This window comes from Cherax quadricarinatus, chromosome 18 (genome assembly GCF_038502225.1).
Source record: "Cherax quadricarinatus isolate ZL_2023a chromosome 18, ASM3850222v1, whole genome shotgun sequence".
Lineage (NCBI taxonomy): Eukaryota > Metazoa > Arthropoda > Malacostraca > Decapoda > Parastacidae > Cherax > Cherax quadricarinatus.
Window position 1 is genome coordinate 40,672,413 of NC_091309.1, and position 19,836 is coordinate 40,692,248.

General features: G+C 38.4%; 1 protein-coding gene across 4 annotated transcripts in view; it reads left to right on the forward strand.

Annotated features, from left to right (window-relative positions):
* LOC128689246 (peroxisomal N(1)-acetyl-spermine/spermidine oxidase-like) overlaps nt 1–19,836 on the forward strand; it is a 504,316-nt gene that overhangs the window by 373,842 nt on the left and 110,638 nt on the right. For all 4 annotated transcript variants that reach the window (XM_070086437.1, XM_070086436.1, XM_070086438.1 and 1 more), the window contains exon 14: nt 10,232–10,411. In XM_070086437.1, coding sequence (XP_069942538.1) covers nt 10,232–10,411 — 180 coding nt within the window. The remainder of the gene's footprint in view (nt 1–10,231; nt 10,412–19,836) is intronic.

A 19,836-nucleotide genomic window follows, 5' to 3' on the forward strand; every position in this document is an offset into this window, starting at 1 on the left:
GTCAAACTATCATTACCGTATACTCGCTTGCTACTCCTGTCTGTTGAACTTTTCCCTCACACTCCCCCATACCAAGACTTATAGTCAAGGAGTATAGGAAGAATAGGCGAGGAAAAAGTTCTGAAATGTGGAAGTTGCGTAAGGCAACAAATCTTCTACTGACTGTCACGACTTAACCAGTCAGAGAAATAATTGGATGAACCGTTGATATACACGGTATGGAACTTAAGAGCTTTGAGTCCACCTCAAGAGGCGACTGTTGGATCCCTTAAAAGTTTCTAGGTATATCAAAGGTTTGTGATCCGTCTAAAATAAAATTTAAGTTTGGAGTACCCCACGTAAGGGCCAAACATTCCTTTTCTATGGTGGAGTATCTCGTTTCTGCAGGAGGGAAGTTTTAGATTTAATAAATATACAGGAACTAGGAGTGTGTGTATTTTGTGCAACAAGCACCTGACACCTATTGCAAGAACTATACTTCTTTGTAACCTGAGAGTACATACTTGGCCAAAAATAAGTGTGCTTGAGTTTATGCCACGTCTTACAATGAGCCAAGTGTTTGGTCCCTGGCAAATCATGAGCCAATTGAAGAACAGTCTCTCGACATGGTTTAGGAACAACAAGGAGGGAATAATCTATCGCTGAAGAATGAGATTTAAATACAGATTTATGTAAGATACCATTAATATATTCGAACTTATGAGATACATTTCTCCCGTGGGTAACTTTGTTGTTAAAAGCTTGATTATGACAATCCCGAATTGAAGGGCAATCGCGCTGTATATTGACAAAGTCATCCTTGGACATAAAATCTGGGAAAATAAAAGGACTTACGGTGGGAGGAGAGGAGGTAGGAGAAGCCAGGGTTATGGTCTGAGCCCTAGTCAAGACATTGAGAGTGCCGGAGGCAATACTCTTACTTTCACCTGACGAGTGGACAGGTGATCCTTCTACCTCACTATCAAGAGCAGTATCATCTGTTTCCACCCCCAAATGAACAGTACGAGACAATGCAGCTTCTGGTGCAGAATTGTTAAGAGGCTTATTTAACTTGCAAGGAAGAGGAGCTGGAAAACTTAGATCCACGGGTGGTGACGAAAAATCTGCCTCTGAAGGAAGAACGGCACCTTTAATGTTACCCACTATTATAGAACAAGTAATTGGGGCTAGTACCGCATTAGTCCAATCGGTGAACCATTTAGTTTTCAAGTAACAGCGTATTGTAGGGAAAGTATTATCACGACCCAAGTAATCTGAAAGAATAGAGGACACATGAGAGGTTTTAAAGTAAGGGAACAGTTTGTCCGAAATTATGATGCACGTACATCCAGTGTCACGTAATATGTCTGAGACTTTTATACAGGGCCGGATTAAGAAGTCTCCGGGCCCTAGGCTATTCAGATTGGCGGGGCCCCTTTGAGTTACAGGTAAGCGAAGTGACCCCTTCCAGCTTGGGGGGGGGGGGGTCAGTGTGAGCCTGTTTAAGGTTTAATTAAATACATTCTGGCTATTTAGATTAAATTTAATAGGGAAAGTACATCAAGACAGCCAAAACCATTTACCAACAACCATTATAACTATCTTGTTAAATCATGCATTTTAAAGAGAATAAACTCAAGACAGCATAGTATTACTAGATTAGGCTATTAAAGTAGTGACATCATGTACCTATTATATTCAGCATAACCACTACAGCACTAATATTCCCTTTATAAATCACTGACCATTATTGTTATCATTGCATCATGCATAAGACTATCAAATCATATAAACTACAGAAAATTGGAGAGTAATCTCCCATACTCACCCATTAGTGGGAAAACACAGCTGTTCTGATGTAAACAAAGGCGTGTTGAGTGTTGCCATCTATGGTTAGGTTTATTTACTTTTATTTTATTTTATTTCATTATTTATTTTTGTTTTGATTAATTTTTAAAAATCAATTTTACTCTCCAAACACTTGAACTTTTTAGGTAGGGACCCCTTTGCACTTGCACCATGTGCGCAGTCTTGGATGAGCCCCTGAACCCCTTGGACTGCGGGGCCCCCCAAATGCGCGGGGCCCTAGGCAAATGCCTAGTTTGCCTATGCGGTAATCCGGCCCTGCTTTTATACCATTAACTGTTCCTGAACAGAAGGGTGCCTGGTCATTACCGTCAACAAAACATCTACCAACTTTCTCTATTTTCTTGGAAGGACAATCTGGACGTTTATGTCCGATACCACCACACCGATGACATGTTGGTATAATAGCTGGTGACTTTTTTTCTACTGTAGGTTTTGTAATCTTTGGTTCAGGTGAACCATTGTCCTTAAGGTTCGATCCCTTTAGGTCTTTATAGGAATTGTGAGCCTCAGCATTCAAGTCAGCGGCCTCAGCAACTTCATCAGCTTCAGTCATGTTACGTTCTCTAATAAATGTTCGTATCTGGTGAGGAAGAGCTGTCAGGAACTGGTCAGCAACCATGAAGTCTCTAAGAGATTCATAACTGTGATCAATTCCTGAACTCTCTATCCAGAAGTCGAACAAACAAAAAAGTGTTACCTGTAACTGCTGAAAGTTTTGGCCATGCTGTAAGGTGGCATACCTGAAATCTTTCCTGTAAGAATTTGTGGCTTTTTGATATGCTTTAAGGATTGCCTTCTTCAGTAGGTTATAATTACATGTGATATCCTGCGACAAAGTTGCAAAGATATTCAAAGCTGTACCAGAAAATAACATTCCTAACCTGGTAGCCCAGGTGTCAGCAGGCCATTCACAGAGGGTAGCGGTATTTTCAAACCTGATAATGTATGAAGTAATGTCTTCACCCTCTGTGAAGGGAGGTAAATTAGGTGTTGGAATATGTGCACTAGCTGCATGATGTTCAATTATTTTTCCTCTAATTGTTTTTTAAAAGTTAAATTTTTATTCTCTAATTCAAGGCAAAATTTTTCGAGCTCGCGATCTTTTTCTCTCTCTCTTAACTCGTGTTCTCTACCTCTTTCCTACGTTCTCTATCTCTTTCCTCATGTTCTCTAGCTCTTTCCTCAACTTCTCTATCCTTTGCTCTTTCCTCAAGTTCTCTTAATTTAACTTGTTCCTCACATATTTTAGCATGTTCCTCATGTACTCTAGCTCTCGCCTCACGATCAAGTCTATCACGCTCCTTTTTGTCCTCTTTCTTTCTAACTGTCTATCTTGGTTTTCTCTTTCAATTCGATCTCTCTCCTTTTTATCCTCTCTCTCTATTCTTTCTCCTTTTTCTCCTCTCTTTCTGTCTTCTCTCTCAATTCTTTCCTTCTCCATTCTTTCTTGGAACTTAGCACTACCTGATTAACTGTAGGCGACAGCAGACAGCTTCTAAATTTTTCCCCGTTATTCCTAACTTACTCCCAGCGCTCATCCAAAACTGGTATTCCTCCATACTTGCAAGAATAACTTAAACTACCAGGGGAAAATGAAATGGATATACAGTGGACCCCCGGTTAACGAACTTTTTTCATTCCAGTAGTATGTTCAGGTGCCAGTACTGACCGAATTTTTTCCCATAAGGAATATTGTGAAGTAGATTAGTCCATTTCAGACCCCCAAACATACACGTACAAACGCACTTACATAAATACACTTACATAATTGGTCGCATTTGGAGGTGATCGTTAAGCGGGGGTCCACTGTATTAAAGAAAACGGAGGGTTCAATTCCTGCTCCACTCAGACTGTAAGTAAATCAGAGGGTTCGATCCCTGCTTCGATTAAACAGTATGTGTGAATGAAAACGGAGGGTTCTATGCCGGCTCCGAGCAAAGAGTAAGTAGAATAGGGTCCCTTGACCACCCAATCTTCTCACCAACAAATCAAGAGTGTCCTACAACAGTTCCCTTGATATAATAAAGAGCTCAATGAAACAGTTTGTCACTGGAAAATCTCGGGTCCCTAGAGTCTATTCCTCCAAATCGTTTCAAGCTCAAACATAAAGGGGACAGAATTAACTAGTATATCCTGTCTTGACTTGACTTACAATAAATTGAGACTATAACAATCACCAAATCTTTTAAATGCCTGTACTGTAGTCCTACCATAGAGAATGATTACTCATGGCTGGTGGTAACCATCTGTGGTATGCGGCGTTGAAGTTCCAATGGTAGATTCGAGATGGAGTTGAATCCTTGATTCAGTCGAGTTTAGCCTGGCAAGGTCGCCACTTGTGAAGGCTTACTCAGCCCTGTAACAACTTCAGACAGTATTACCAAGGCTGGCTCCTCCTTAGGAAAATTAATGAATAGAAAAAGAAATAATAATTCACAAAGATAAACACTTTATTATTTATTAATGCAAAGATAAAACAGTGAAACATGAAGGTGTATCCTACTTGCAACAAAAATGAAAAATGAAATGAAAAAATGGCATTTGAATTCAGCACTAATATATACAGTTATAATGAGGTGTCTGGTGGAGGTTGACACTGTCTTGTAGAAATTGTAGTCATTACTGATGATGGGGGGGGGGGTCACAGGTGTTGGTGACAACCCAACGACTAGTTCTTCACAGAGTCTATAACCTTGAATAGTCAGTCCAGATGACAGGAAAACAGGTTCTTTACCACTACAATGATGGGGGGTTGTCGTCTGCTGTCGCCTACAGTTAATCAGGTAGGTAGATCCAAAAAGTGACGTTTCTGGACTTTTGCAAAAGTCCTTCTCCTTCAACACTTCTCATTGGTTGGCAGGTGACCCAATCTGTCATTCCAAGAGTTGTGCTGGGAGCTGTGAGTCAAGTGATTACTGTTTGGCTGGAGCCCCACACGTCACCTTTCGGGTTGGGGAGAAAACGGGGGGAAGGGGATAGTGGGAGCTAGACTGACCCTACCTTAACAAGCAGTCGGCAATCAAACTATCATCACCATATACTTGCTTGCTACTCCTATCTGTTGAACTTTTCCCTCACAAATATCATACTTAGCAGCATATGTTTGGAGAACCTAGGATAACCCAAAAAAGTCAGACAGACTTATTTCCATTAGGGTCCCTGTACCCTGTACCATATGGTACAATGTACTATATGGTACATTGTACCATATGGTACCACTCAGCCATATGATACCATTGTACCATATGATACCATTGTATGACATGGCACCATTGTACCATATGGTACCATTGTACCATATGGCACAATGGTACCATATGGTTCAAAACCATAGAATTCGTCTTCATCTCCACTTCCATCAGTCTTAGAACTGTAAGTTGTGAAGAGGAGAGTCAGAATTCGCCCGGAGAGTGAGTGGGGAGTGAGAGCTTCCTTGCTGCCAGGCACAATGAACAAAGCTACTTTGCCAGTCACAGTTGTGCCTATGCTAACCTTCCTATGGTGTAGAAATACACCTAGTTGGACGAATCTTATTGTGGCTAGCTAGTCCAGTGGCTAACGTGACGGTCTGGAGTTTTGAGACTCTGATTGTGGGTTCTATCCCCGCCCGTGGTATGGTCTGCTTATCTGTCTTTCTGTCTGCTTGGGTGTGCCTGGAGTATATATCAAACTTCTTGAAGAATGGTGTTATGACAGGTGCCAGTAAACTGCTGACAGCCCAATGACACTTGATGAATGTACACTCAGGGAACCCTCGCTTTATTCATATTCATATATTCATATAGTTTATTTGGACATGATACATAGTTGTACAAGGAATTTTAGTAGTTAGGTGTACATGCCAAAAGCCCCTTGTATGCAGAGCATTATGGGCAGGCTTAAAATTAACTTAAAATTAACAAGCAATGGAAGGTTCAGTGGTAAAATTACCATAAACAATTTACAATGCGAAGTACAGTTGAGTAGTATTTGAAACAATGAAATTTGAACATTTTGATATTGAATCATTATAGTTGTACAAATTTCTCGCATTACAGTGTATAACAAACAAGATCATTTTACTGTATGTTGTCTTGAAGTTTTAAGATTTAAGTAATTTGGAGAATTATTGGTAATGTTAAATATTGAGTGTTGATTATTTAGTCCTGGGCGAGTAAGTGGTTTTTTTAAAAGAGTCTTAAATTGATTTTCAGGCCTGGTTACTGTATGTTCTGGTAATGAATTCCAGATTCTGGGACCCTTTATGTGCATAGAGTTTTTACACAGTGTGATATAGACTTGGGGTACATGAAAAAGAGATCTGTGTCTTGTGTTATGGTCGTGTGTCCATAACAATACGTAGTGACCTCTCACCCTACATTAAGACTATACATATTTTTAGGTAAGTAGTGAGTGTACTGTATGTGCATTTTATCACTCTGGGGCACTTTAACCCTATGACTCTTTTGGTCGTATATATATGTCTTACGAGCCACTGTGTTTGACATATATATACTAAAAAATTCTAGCAGCTTCAAATCAAGCAGGAGAAAGCTGGTAGGCCCACATGTAAGAGAATGGGTCTGTGTGGTCAGTGTGCACCATATAAAAAAATCCTGCAGCACACAGTGCATAATGAGAAAAGAAAATCTCCTACCGTTTTTTTGGATTAAAACATTGACTTTCTGGTGTATTTTTATATAGTACTTATAGTTGTATTCTCGTTTTCTTGGTTTCATTTCATAGAATGGAAAACATGTTATAGAAATAGAGGTGATTTTGATTGGTTTTACTATGAAAAGAACCTTGAAATGGAGCTCAAAGTAGGGGAAATGTTTGATATTTGCCGATGTTCAAAAGTAAACAAATGATGTCATTGTCCAATAAATGTCCAACTAGCCATTCTAATATGCAGTCATGAATGGGTTGACATTATTTATACAATTATTACAATATTGTAGTAGTCTTCATAACAGTAAATTTTCTATTTTTTGTTTGAATAAAAATTCAAAATAGAAAGCAAGAGTAATATCAGAGGGGCCTGGAGACATGACTGATGAACAAAGAAAATGTTATTTTAGAGCCAGGAATGTCTGCATTGTTCATTCTGGACCCTATTTTGAAATTGGCATATTCTTTAATTAGCGTGAAACTGGCCGTATTGCAAATTTCTGACCACATTATTGGGTAGTTGAAATCAGTAAGTGGGCAGTTTCTTGTACTCAATCGATAGAACAAATGGAGTTCTAAAGAAATAGCTATGAGTTTGGTCACTGGAACAATGGAATTAGCCGAAAACAGGGCTCAAAATGGGCAAAATCACTGATTCGTAAATATTGCTGAGGTTGCTAACTTTGCCAAAGCGTAATTCCATAAGTTTTCCATCAAATTTCGTTCATTTGGTGTCATTACCACCAGGAAACGATTCTTTATCATTTCACAAGATTTTTTTTTTTTTTTTTTTTTTTTTTATAAAAATTTTAAAAAACAAAAGACACCTCAGGATTTGGGGTTTCAGCAGTGAAGGGGTTAAATGTCGTATATTGTGTGTAGGTGTGGTAGCCAGGCAAGCTACCGTACCTACTACCTGACTTCCTACAATAAATACTACTCACCTCTCACCCTATATTAACCCTTTGACTGTCGCAACCCCATATCCTGAAGTGTCTCCTGGTGTCAAAGAATTAAAAAAAAAAAAAAATTTTCTTATGAAAATGTTAAGATTAATTTTCTGATTGTTTTAAGCCCCCCCCCCAAAAAAAAAAAAAAATTGTGATCAGTACTTACTGAGATATAGAGGCGTAAAGTTGGCAGAAAATGAGCCGTGTATGGCAACAGCGGCGAATGCAGCTCACCCAGTAAACTTTGGTTTACTTGCCTTCCAAGGTTTCTTGTTTTTTCATTATTTTATTTTTTTAGGTAACTTATGTGGCCTGTGAGTCCAAAGTAAGATGCAATGTACATATATACACTCGTTGTATACAACACAATAAGTACACAAACACAACCATCAATACATTGTTAAAAAAACTTGTTTATACAAAGAAACAATACAAAAAATTTTTTATTACTATTGTTGTATACTATATATATATATATATATACAAATGTACAGTCATTGGACATGTTCCTAGAAGTTCTGCAGCTTGTGGAACTCTTTGAAACATGGTTTCGTACACAATGGTGTTTTACACTCCTCACATAAAACAAGTGTCTCTGCATTTTTGTGGGCTTTTTTTTTATGTGCTTAGACACAACACCTTGTCTGAGCAGTTTTCTTCAAAGTAGTAGCAGACAGTTGTGTTAGGTAGTTCTTTCTTCTTTCAACACACCGGCCATATCCCACCGAGGCGGGGTGGCCCAAAAGGAAAAAAGAAAGCTTCTCCTTTTACATTTAGTAATATATACAGGAGAAGGGGTTACCAGCCCCTTGCTCCCGGCATTTTAGTCGCCTCCTACAGCACTCATGGCTTACAGAGGAAGAATTCTGTTCCACTTCCCCATGGAGAGAACAGGAAATAAACAAGAACAAGAACTAGTAAGAAAATAGAAGAAAACTCAGAGGGGTGTGTACATATACATATGCTTGTACATGTATGTGTAGTGTGACCTAAGTGTAAGAAGTAGTAGCAAGATGTACCTGAAATCTTGCATGTTTACAAGACAGAAAATTGGACACCAGCAATCCTACCATCATGTAAAACAACTACAGGCTTCTGCTTCACACTCACTTGGCAGGACGGTAGTACCTCCCTGGGCAGTTGCTGTCTACCAACCTACTACCTAGGTGTTAGGTAGTTATCCTAGATAAATGGTCATGTGTCATCATTCCTTTCTTCCTACCTTCCTTCCTTCCTACATTCCTTCCTACCTTCCTTCTTTCCTACCTACCTTCCTTCCTTCCTACATTCCTTCCTTCCTACATTCCTTCCTTCCTACATTCCTTCCTTCCTTTCCTACCTGAGTACCTTCCTTTCTTCCTTACTTCTTCTTTCCTTCCTTACTTTTTTCCTTCCTTCCTGCCTGCCTTCCTTCCTTCCTTCTGGTTTCTATAATATATATACACATATATAGTCACTGGACACTTCCATATAACTGCTATTATCTTCAGCAAGCTTGTGTTGTTTGTGAGTGTGTGAACTTCTAAATGTGTTGGCAGCTATCAGAATGACATATTGTCTCATTACTCACTCCCCCTAACACCTGTCAAAACAATGGGGTCGGATGCTTGCTTCCCCTCCATCCTACTACCTAATTATCTTTCTCCCTCATTCTCTCCCTTATTCTTTCTCTCATTCTCTCTCTCTTTCTCTCATTCTCTCTCTCATTCTCCCATTATCTCTCTCATTCTCCCATTATCTCTCTCATTCTCTCTCTCATTCTCTCCCTCATTCTCTCCCTCATTCTCTCCCTTATTCTCTCCATTTTCTCTCTCATTCTCTCCCTCATTCTCTCTTTCATTTTCTCTCTCATTCTCTCCCTCATTCTCTAATTCATTTTCTCTCTCATTCTCTCCCTCATTCTCTCATTCTCTAATTTATTTTCTCTCATTCTCTCCCTCATTCTCTCCTTCATTTTCTCTCTCATTCTCTCCCTCATTCTCTAATTCATTCTCTCTATCATTATCTCCCTCATTCTCTTTCATTCTCTCATTTTTTCTCTCATTCTCTCATTCTTTTTCTCATTCTCTCTCATTCCCTCCCTCATTCTCTCTCTCATTCTCTCTTATTCTCTCTCTTATTCTCTCTCTCATTTTCTCCCTCATTCTCTCTCTCATTCTCCTTCATTCTTCTGGTATCCTGGGCATTGCTTTTGGTCACAAACTCCTCAAAACCATGAAACTGATCTTCACTGACACTTCCATCTGTGTTAGAGCATCATTTGGGAAGAGTAGAGTCCCAGATTTGCCGGGGAGTCACATATTTCTTACCGCTAGGCATGCTGACCAAGGACTACTGAAATGGCATTCCCACAATGCACCACTGGTTCCTCGATTTTTTTATATGGTGCACACTGACCATGGAGACCCATTCTCTCACATGTGGGCCTACCAGCTTTGTCCTACTTGATTTGAAGCCACTAGAATTTAAGCATATTAATACGTCAAACACAGCGGCTCGTAAAACGTATATATACGACTGAAACAGTCAAAGGGTTAATACTATACATATTGCAAGGTAAGTAATGAGTGTACTGTATGTGTATTTCACCATTTTTTGTTGTTTAATGCCTTGTTCTATTGCTAACTTAATATATGTTAGTGTCAACTTGTTATCTGGCATATGTATTTATAAGTGGAAAAAAGGGCATTCTGCTGTATGGCAGTATCCTGAAACTTAACCCACCATATAAGTGAGGCCCTACTGTGTAGTAGATATGTTCAACATTTTTCTTATTTTTTCAGATGGTACAGAATTGATAATGCTTGTGATTCCCTTCACCAGCTGTCTGCCAGCTGCTGGGGCAACTATGTATACTGCCCAGGTAAAGATAACATGAACCCCAAGCATGGATTTCTATCCATCTTGGCTGCCATTTTTGCTGAAACAAGAGCAGACTTGCAGCTTAATAGTGAAGTGGTCTGGTAAGTTGTAATTATTTACTTGAGTTTCTTTAACCCTTTGACTGTCGCAAGCCCCAATCCTGAGGTGTCTCCTGGTGTCACAAAATTTAAAAAAAAAAAAATTATTTTTTCTTATGAAATGAGAGAGAATCTTTTCCCGATTGTAATGACACCAAAAAAACGAAATTTGATGGAAAACTGACGGAATTATGCTCTCGCGAAGTTAGCGACCTCGGCGCTGTTTACAAATCGGCGATTTCGCCCACTTTGAGCCCTATTTTCGGCTAATTCTGTTGTTCCAGTCGCCCAAACTTAGAGCTATTTCTTTAGAACTCCATTTTTTCTATCGATTGAGTACAAGAAATTGCCCATTTACCGATTTCAACTACCTAATAATGTGGTCAGAAATTTGCAATTTGGCCAATTTCACGAAAAGTAAAAAATATGACAATTTCAAAATAAGGTCCAGAATGAACAATGCAGACATTCCTGGCTCTAAAATAACATTTTCTTTGTTCATCAGTCATGTCTCCAGGTCCCTCTGATATTACTCTTGCTTTCTATTTTGAATTTTTATTCAAACAAAAAATAGAAGACTTACTATTATGCAGACTACTGCAATACTGTAATAATTGTATAAATAACATCAACCCATTTATGACTGCATATTAGAATGGCTAGCTGGACATTTATTGGACAATGGCATCATTTGTTTACTTTTGAATATTGGCAAAAATCAAACATTTCCCCTACTTTGAGCTCCATTTCTAGGTTCTTTTTATAGTAAAATCAATCAAAATCACCTCTATTTCTATAATATGTTTTCCATTCTATCAAATGAGACCAAGTAAACGAGAATACAATCATAAATACTATACGAAAATAGACCACAAAGTCGGCATTTTAATTAAAAAAAACGGTCAGTTTTTTTTCTCATTATGCACTGCATGCTCCAGGATTTTTTTTATATGGTGCACACTGACCACACAGACCCATTCTCTCACATGTGGGCCTACCAGCTTTCTCCTGCTTGATTTGAAGTTGCTAGAATTTATGAGTATATATACGTCAAACATGGTACCTCGTAAGACGTATATATACGGCCGCGACAGTCAAAGGGTTAACTTGCAACCCCCAATCCTAGGGTGTCTCTCTGTGTTACAAAATATTTGAAAAAAAAAGCAAATTCTTATGAAATGATAGAGAATCTTTTCCCAATGGTAATGACACCAAAAGTATGAAATTTGATGGAAAACTTACAGAATTATGCTCTCGCGAAGTTAGCAATCTCGACAATTTACGCATCAGCGATTTCACCCACTTTGAGCCCTATTTTCGGCCAATTCCATTCTTCCATTTGACCAAACTCATAGCTATTTCTTTAGAACTCTATTTGTTCTATCGACTGAGTACAAGAAACAGCCAATTTACCAATTTTAGCTACCTACTAAAGTGATCAGAAATTGGTAATTTGGTCAATTTCACACAAATTAAAAAATATGCCAATTTCAAAATAGGGTCTAGAATGAACAATGCAGACATTCCTGGCACTAAAATAACATTTTCTCTGTTCATCAGTCATGTTTCCAGGCTCCTCTTATATTACTCTTGCTTTCTATTTTGAATTTCTATTCACACAATAGATTTACTGTTATGCAGACTACTGCATTATTGTAATAATTGTATAAATAGTGTCAACCCATTTGTGACTGCGTATTAGAATGGCTGGTTGGACATTTATTGGACAATGACGTCATTTGTTTACTCTTGAACATTGGCAAAAATCAAACTTTTCTGCTATTTTGAGCTCTATTTCAAAGTCCTTTTCTTAGTGAAACCAATCACAGTCATCTCTATTTCTATAATATGTCTTCCATTCTATCAAATGAGACCAAGAAAACGAGAATACAACCATAAATACTATACAAATATACACCTCAAAGTTGGCATTTTAATAAAAAAAACACGGTCGGAGTTTTTTTTTTCTCATGCACTGCATGCTGCAGGATTTTTTTATGCTGCATGCACTGACCAGACAGACCCATTCTCTCACATGTGGGCCTACCAGCTTTCTCCTGCTTGATTTGAAGCTGCTAGAATTTTTGTGTATATATACGTCAAACACATTGGCTTGTAAGACATATAAATACGACCGAAACAGTCAAAGGGTTAAGATGAAGAAGAATTATGATATTACTTTAAGCACTAAACACACATGGGTCATACAATGCTGTGGGTAGGAATGTGCAAAGATTAAGAGCATGAGAAGGGTAGGAGTCTATGAGGAATGGGGTTAGCATAGGAGGTCAGTGCAAGGGTAAAATTTAATTCATGGTTGGTGCAATAGGTCAATCTCTGTTAAAAGGTAAAAGAAAGTCTACATTAAAAGTGGAATTTTCATCAGGGAAGTCAGTGTGTGTTGGGACGGTAAAGTTATAGGAAATGCATCCTATGTCCTGCTGAAGTACAAGACAGTCTATTAAGATAAAGTGAAATGACAGAACAATTTAACAGTCCTTGATGAGCAGTGCCATTTGTTTTCCTTGTGATATCAGTGTATGAGTCACATGTGTCTGATTAGTGTGAGAGTGCAGTTTCTCAAACCTGACACTGGTGGGATGATGATGATGATGTTCAGAACCCCAGTCATGATTTGATAGAAAACAGTTTATGAGCCAACTCAGACCAACATTGTTGCCAGCCATTGAAGAGTTGTTGAAAGAGTGCTGGAAAATAGTCCAAGAACAGAATACCCCTGTGATAAATTGGTCTTTTTTTTTTTTTTTTTTTTTTAAAAAAGTCGGCCGTTTCCCACCAAGGCAGGGTGACCCAAAAAGAAAGAAAATCCCCCCCCCCAAATACCTTCATCAACATTCAACACTTTCACCTCACTCACACATAATCACTGTTTTTGCAGAGGTGCCCAGAATACAACAGTTTAGAAGTATATACATATAAAAATACACAATATATCCCTCCAAACTGCCAATATCCCAAACCCCTCCTTTAGAGTGCAGGCATTGTACTTCCCATTTCCAGGGCTCAAGTCCGATTGTATAAAATAACCGGTTTCCCTGAATCCCTTCACTAAATATTACCCTGCTTACACTCCAACAGCTCATCAGGTCCCAAATACCATTCGTCTCCATTCACTCCTATCTAACACGCTCATGCACGCTTGCTGGAAATCCAGATCCCTCACCCACAACACCTCCTTTACCCCCTCCCTCCAACCTTTTTGAGGATGACCCCTACCCCGCCTTCCTTCCCCTACAGATTTATACGCTCTCCATGTCATTCTACTTTGATCCATTCTCTCTAAATGACCAAACCACCTCAACAAACCCTCTTCAGCCCTCTGACTAATACTTTTATTAACTCCACACCTCTTAATTTCCACACTCCGAATTTTCTACATAATATTTACACCACACATTGCCCTTACACTTAGGTCACACTACACATACATGTACACATTATTTATACACACTCATCTGAGTTTTCTTTGATTTTATCTTAATAGTTCTTGGTCTTATTACTTTTCCTTTTTTGTCCATGGGGAAGTGGAATAAGAATCTTTCCTCCGTAAGCCATGCGTGTTGTAAAAGTCAACTAAAATGCCAGGAACAATGGGCTAATAACCCCTTTTCCTGTAAAGATTACTAAAAAGAATAAGAAGAAAATTGTCAAAGTGGGAAGTCTGAATGTGCATGGATGTTGTGCAAATGATAAGAAAGAGATGATTGTGGATGATATGAATGAGAAGAAACTGGATGTCCTGGCTTTAAGCGAAACAAAGCTGAAGGGGGTGGGAGAGTTTCAGTGGAGAGGAATAAATGGGATTAGGTCTGGGGTTTCAAATAGAGTTAGAGCTAAAGAAGGAGTAGCAATAATGTTGAAGGATAAGATATGGCAGGAAAAGAGGGACTATAAATGTATTAATTCAAGGATTATGTGGAGTAAAATAAAGGTTGGATGTGAAAAGTGGGTTATAGTAAGTGTATATGCACCTGGAGAAGAGAGAAGTGTAGAGGAGAGAGAGAGATTTTGGGAAATGTTGAGTGAATGCATTGGGAGTTTTGAACCAAGTGTGAGAGTACTTGTGGTTGGGGATTTCAATGCTAAAGTGGGTAAAAATGTTGTGGAGGGAGTAGTAGGTAAATTTGGGGTGCCAGGGGTAAATGTAAATGGGGAGCCTTTAATTGAGCTATGTGTAGAAAGAGATTTGGTAATAAGTAATACATATTTTATGAAAAAGAGGATAAATAAATGTACAAGGTATGATGTAGCACATAATGAAAGTAGTTTGTTAGATTATGTATTGGTGGATAAAAGGTTAATAGGTAGGCTCCAGGATGTACATGTTTATAGAGGGGCAACTGATATATCGGATCATTCAGAGATGGTGAAGCTGCAGCTTCACCATCTCTGAAGTCTTAATGAGAATCCTCCTGAAAACAGTAAACCCTGCCATCATATAGTCTCTCCTGTTATACTACACAAAGCACATTACAGAGAGTGAACACTGAAAAAAGCCTTCTCTATCCAGTCTATATTTGTCCAACCTATTTTTATGTTACCCAAGTAATAGCTTTTATATCCTTTTACTCATGTACGAATTAATTGCTCTACCATATTGTCACTACTACTACTACTACTACCACTAGTGAACATCGAAATGGTACCTCACTAGTATTGCACCTCACTCTGAGCCTTTATATACCCTCTGTGTCATTATACTGCTTGTATCGGCTTGACAAAAGCTCCTGGAGAGCAAAACATTGCCACAATAAAATGTCACATTAGTTGCACTTGTGTCCTTTTACTTTACATATTGTCGGTAATTCTACCAACATTATTACACCTTGAATTATCATTAACCCTTTGACTGTCACGGCCGTATATATACGTCTTACAAGCTATCGTGTTTGATGTACATATACAGTGGACCCCCGCTTAACAATCACCTCCCAATGCGACCAGTTATGTAAGTGTATTCATGTAAGTGCGTTTGTATGTGTATGTTTGGGGGTCTGAAATGGACTAACCTACTTCACAATATTCCTTTTGGGAACAAATTCGGTCAGTACTGGCACCTGAACATACTTCTGGAATCGGTGCCATTTACCGGATACCCCACACTAACATCCCAAACTTCAGTGAGAAATAAAAGGCACTAATAACAAACAGACAAATGAATAAGCACCACCTTCTCTTAGCTGGAGACTTCAACATCAACCTTGGCCTACTAGATGATCAGCCTGTAACTGATCTCATCAACAATATGAACAACACACTTCTCATACCAACAATAACTAAACCAACCAGGCTCACTGAAACACGTGCAACCATAATAGACCACATATGGACCAATATACTAGCCCCCCTTAAATCAGGGATAATCACAGATAGCATTACAGACCACTACCCTACCTTCCTCTTGGCAAACATTAGTAAACCACCACTTGAATACAACAAAGTCTCATTTAGACTCCATGATGAGGCCTCAATAAGGAAGTTCACAGCTGACCCAGAGACTGTTGACTGGCCTACAGAATTCTCCAAGGCCAATGGTATTGATGACTGGACAGACATTTTTCTTAACAAACTACTTAGACTATACAACAAACATTGTCCTATAAAAACGAAACAGATCACAAACAAACGGCTTGGTTGCCCATGGCTAACCAGCACCATTCTGAAATCCATTGATAAGAAACACCAATATGAAAAGCAATATAGACAGGGCTTAATACACAAAGATATTCTTAAACACTATTGATCAGTCCTCACCAAAGTAATAAAGAAAGCCAAACAACTATACTACTCCAGTAGATTCACTGACACAAGTGGAGATATAAAAAAGACCTGGAAAACACTCTCTCAGATTCTAGGGACCCACAAACTGAAAAAAAAACAAGAATATTGTCCTAACTAAACCTAATGAAACACCACTGCAACCCACCAACACAGCTAACAAGATAAACGACTTCTTCTCAACCATAGGTTCTAATCTCGCCAATAAAATCCCACGTACCAATGCCCATGCCGGGGACTACCTAGATGGGAATTTCCCAAATTCCTTCTATCTTGCTCCAACTGAGCCCACGGAAGTCACCGAGATTATAAAGTCACTTAAAAATAACTCAGGGAATCTGTCTCATGTCCCACCATTATTGTACAAGAGAGTGGCCCATGTCCTCTCGCATACTATCTCATTGCTTTTCAACAAGTCACTAGAAGCTAGCACCTTCCCGAAACTACTCAAGATGGCAAGGGTTACACCAATACATAAAGGTGGTGACCCTACAGATTTAAACAACTATAGGCCAATATCAAACTTACCATTGCTATCCAAAATCTTTGAGAAACTCGTGCACAGGAGACTATATTCATTTATAACGTCACAAAACATACTCAACCCCTGCCAATTTGGATTCAGGAAAAATAAAAGCACTAACGATGCAATTATAAAAATGCTAGATCTGCTTTACACAGCATTGGAAAATAAGGAATATCCACTAGGAATTTTTATTGACCTAAGAAAAACTTTTGACACAGACCACGGCATCCTACTCCACAAACTTGACCATTATGGTATAAGAGGCCATGCGCTTGCATATTTCAAATCTTACCTTACTAATAGGTATCAGTATGTCACCATTAAAGACACAGCATCAACAACACAGCCACTTGATACTGGAGTTCCACAGGGAAGTGTCCTTGGTCCCCTGCTCTTCCTCATATACATCAATGATCTTCCAAACGTATCTCGACACCTGAACCCCATTCTCTTTGCTGACGACACGACTTATGTCATCTCTCACCCTAATCTTGCAACCCTCAACACCATTGTTAATGAGGAGCTGATCAAAATATCGACTTGGATGACAGCCAATAAACTTACGCTTAACGTTGACAAAACCTACTACATTATGTTTGGTAGCAGAGCAGGAGATGCGCAAATTAACATTAAGATCGACAACACTCTAATTACCAGGCATAATGAGGGCAAATTCCTAGGCCTATACCTCGACAACAACCTGAACTTCAGCACCCATATCCAACACATAACCAAAAAAGTATCCAAAACGGTTAGGATCCTCTTCAAAATACAATACTACGTACCGCAAACTGCCCTTCTCACACTATACCATTCACTTATATATCCATACCTCACCTATGCTATCTGTGCTTGGGGTTCAACTGCAGCAACACACCTAAAGCCAATAATAACCCAACAAAAAGCCGCAGTAAGAATAATCACTAAATCCTATCCCTGGCAACACACCCCCCCACTCTTCATAGATCTAAACTTACTCCCTGTTCAGTACATCCACACTTACTACTGTGCAATCTACATCTACAGGACCTTAAATTCCAATATTAACCTTGACCTAAAACGCTTTCTTGATAGTTGTGACAGGATCCACAAGCACAACACCAGACACAAACATCTTTATGACATTCCCCGTGTCCGACTAAACCTTTTCAAAAATTCAATGTATGTTAAAGGCCCTAAAATCTGAAACACCCTACCTGAAAATTCCAAAACTGCAGACACATTCATCACCTTCAAAACTACCATCAGAAAACATCTTATCTCCCTGATACACCCTGTCAACTAATAATACGAATACCACCTGGTGGTTCACACTTACACTCACCCATTTGACCATAAACAGAAATATCAATCTCAATCTCAAAATAATGAATCTTAACTAGTCATAAGTTGGCCTGTGATACTCCAATACTGAAACTATGTATAGTGGCAAAACAAAAGCATTCACATTGCTAAACTCACAACTAGTATTTAGTCACTTAGCCATAATACCAACTTATCTCATAATTTTGTAACATTTTAAACCTAAGATTTAATATAAGTCTGCCCGAAATGCCTAGCCATGCTAGGCGTTCTAGTGGTACACTCTGTAATTATTATTTTACTACATGTAAACCACACAATAACCAAATTCTGTAAACTCAGCATTGTAATACTTATAGAGAATAAAGTTTGAATTGAATTGAATTGAATTGAAAAAATATCATTAACCGGGGGTCCACTGTATATACAGTGGAAACTCAAAAATTGAACTTAATCCGTTCCAGGAGCTAGTTCTAAATTCAAAAAGTCTGAAATTCGAAGCAATATTTCCCATAAGAAATAATGGAAACACAATTAATCCGTTCCAGAAACCCAAAAATATTCACACAAAAAATACATTTTATAGAGATTAATTACAGTTTTACATACAACAAATACTATAGTTTTTAATTATGTATAGTAGAGAGAGGGAGTTGGGGTTAGTATTTGGAAGGAGAATCCCCTTCCATGAGTACTTCAGGTAAAGCCCTCTCTGGGGTTACTTCCCTTCTCTGTCTTTTAATGCCACTAGGACCAGCTTGAGAGTCACTGGACCCCTGTCTCACAAAATAACTGTCCACAGTCCTCTGTTTCTGGTGCCTCTTTAACATTTCCCTAAAATGGGACATGGTTCTGTCACTGAACTTGTTGCAAAGATGGCTTGTTTCAGCTTGCTCAGGGTGGTACTTCTGCACAAACATTTGGACATCATTCCACTTGGCACAAATCTCCTTAACCCCTTCAGGGTCCAAGGCCAAAATCTGAGGTGGTGCTCCAGTGTCCAAGAAATTTTGAAAAAAAAAAAATTATTTTTTCTTACAGAATTAAAGAGTATATTTTTGTGAAGGTAATAAGACAAAAAAAAAAAATTCTGATCAGTACTTACCGAGATACAGCAGCGGGAAGTTGACCCAAAATGTCCGGGTGGCGGCAACATCAGTGACTTCTGCAAAATCCCATTTTTTTATTTTACTTTTTTTATACTTTTTTCTTTTCTTTTCTATTTTTTTTCTTTTTTCTAATAACATTTGTGGCCTGTGAGACCAGTATAATGTATATTGCATAAGTGTACACTCATTGTATTCCACGCAATAACTGCACTAATTTGTTTATCATTATATTGCTTACAAAACTTGTTTACAAGTTTATTGTAAACAAAATGATGAAAATATTAGTGTGGTTATTATGTTGAATACAATGGTACCATATGGTACAATGGTGCCATAGGGTGCAATTGTACCATATGGTACAATGGCACCATTTATTTATTTAGAAATTTATTTATTTATTTAGAAATTTTAGCATACATACAGAGGTACAAAAAAAATACAGGTAAGAGCAGCATGCCAAAGCCACTTATATGCATAGCATTACGGGCTGGCTTAAAATTAACTTAAGATTAACTAAGCATTGATGAAATCAGTGATAAGACATTATTGTAAACAGATAACTATAAAGCACAAATGAGTATTACAAAGACAGGTCATATGGTTGCATGCATTGCTGTTCATTCAGTAGAATGGAGTATTCTGTTAGGTAGTGTATTTAACCCTTTGACTGTTTCCGACGTATAAATACGTCT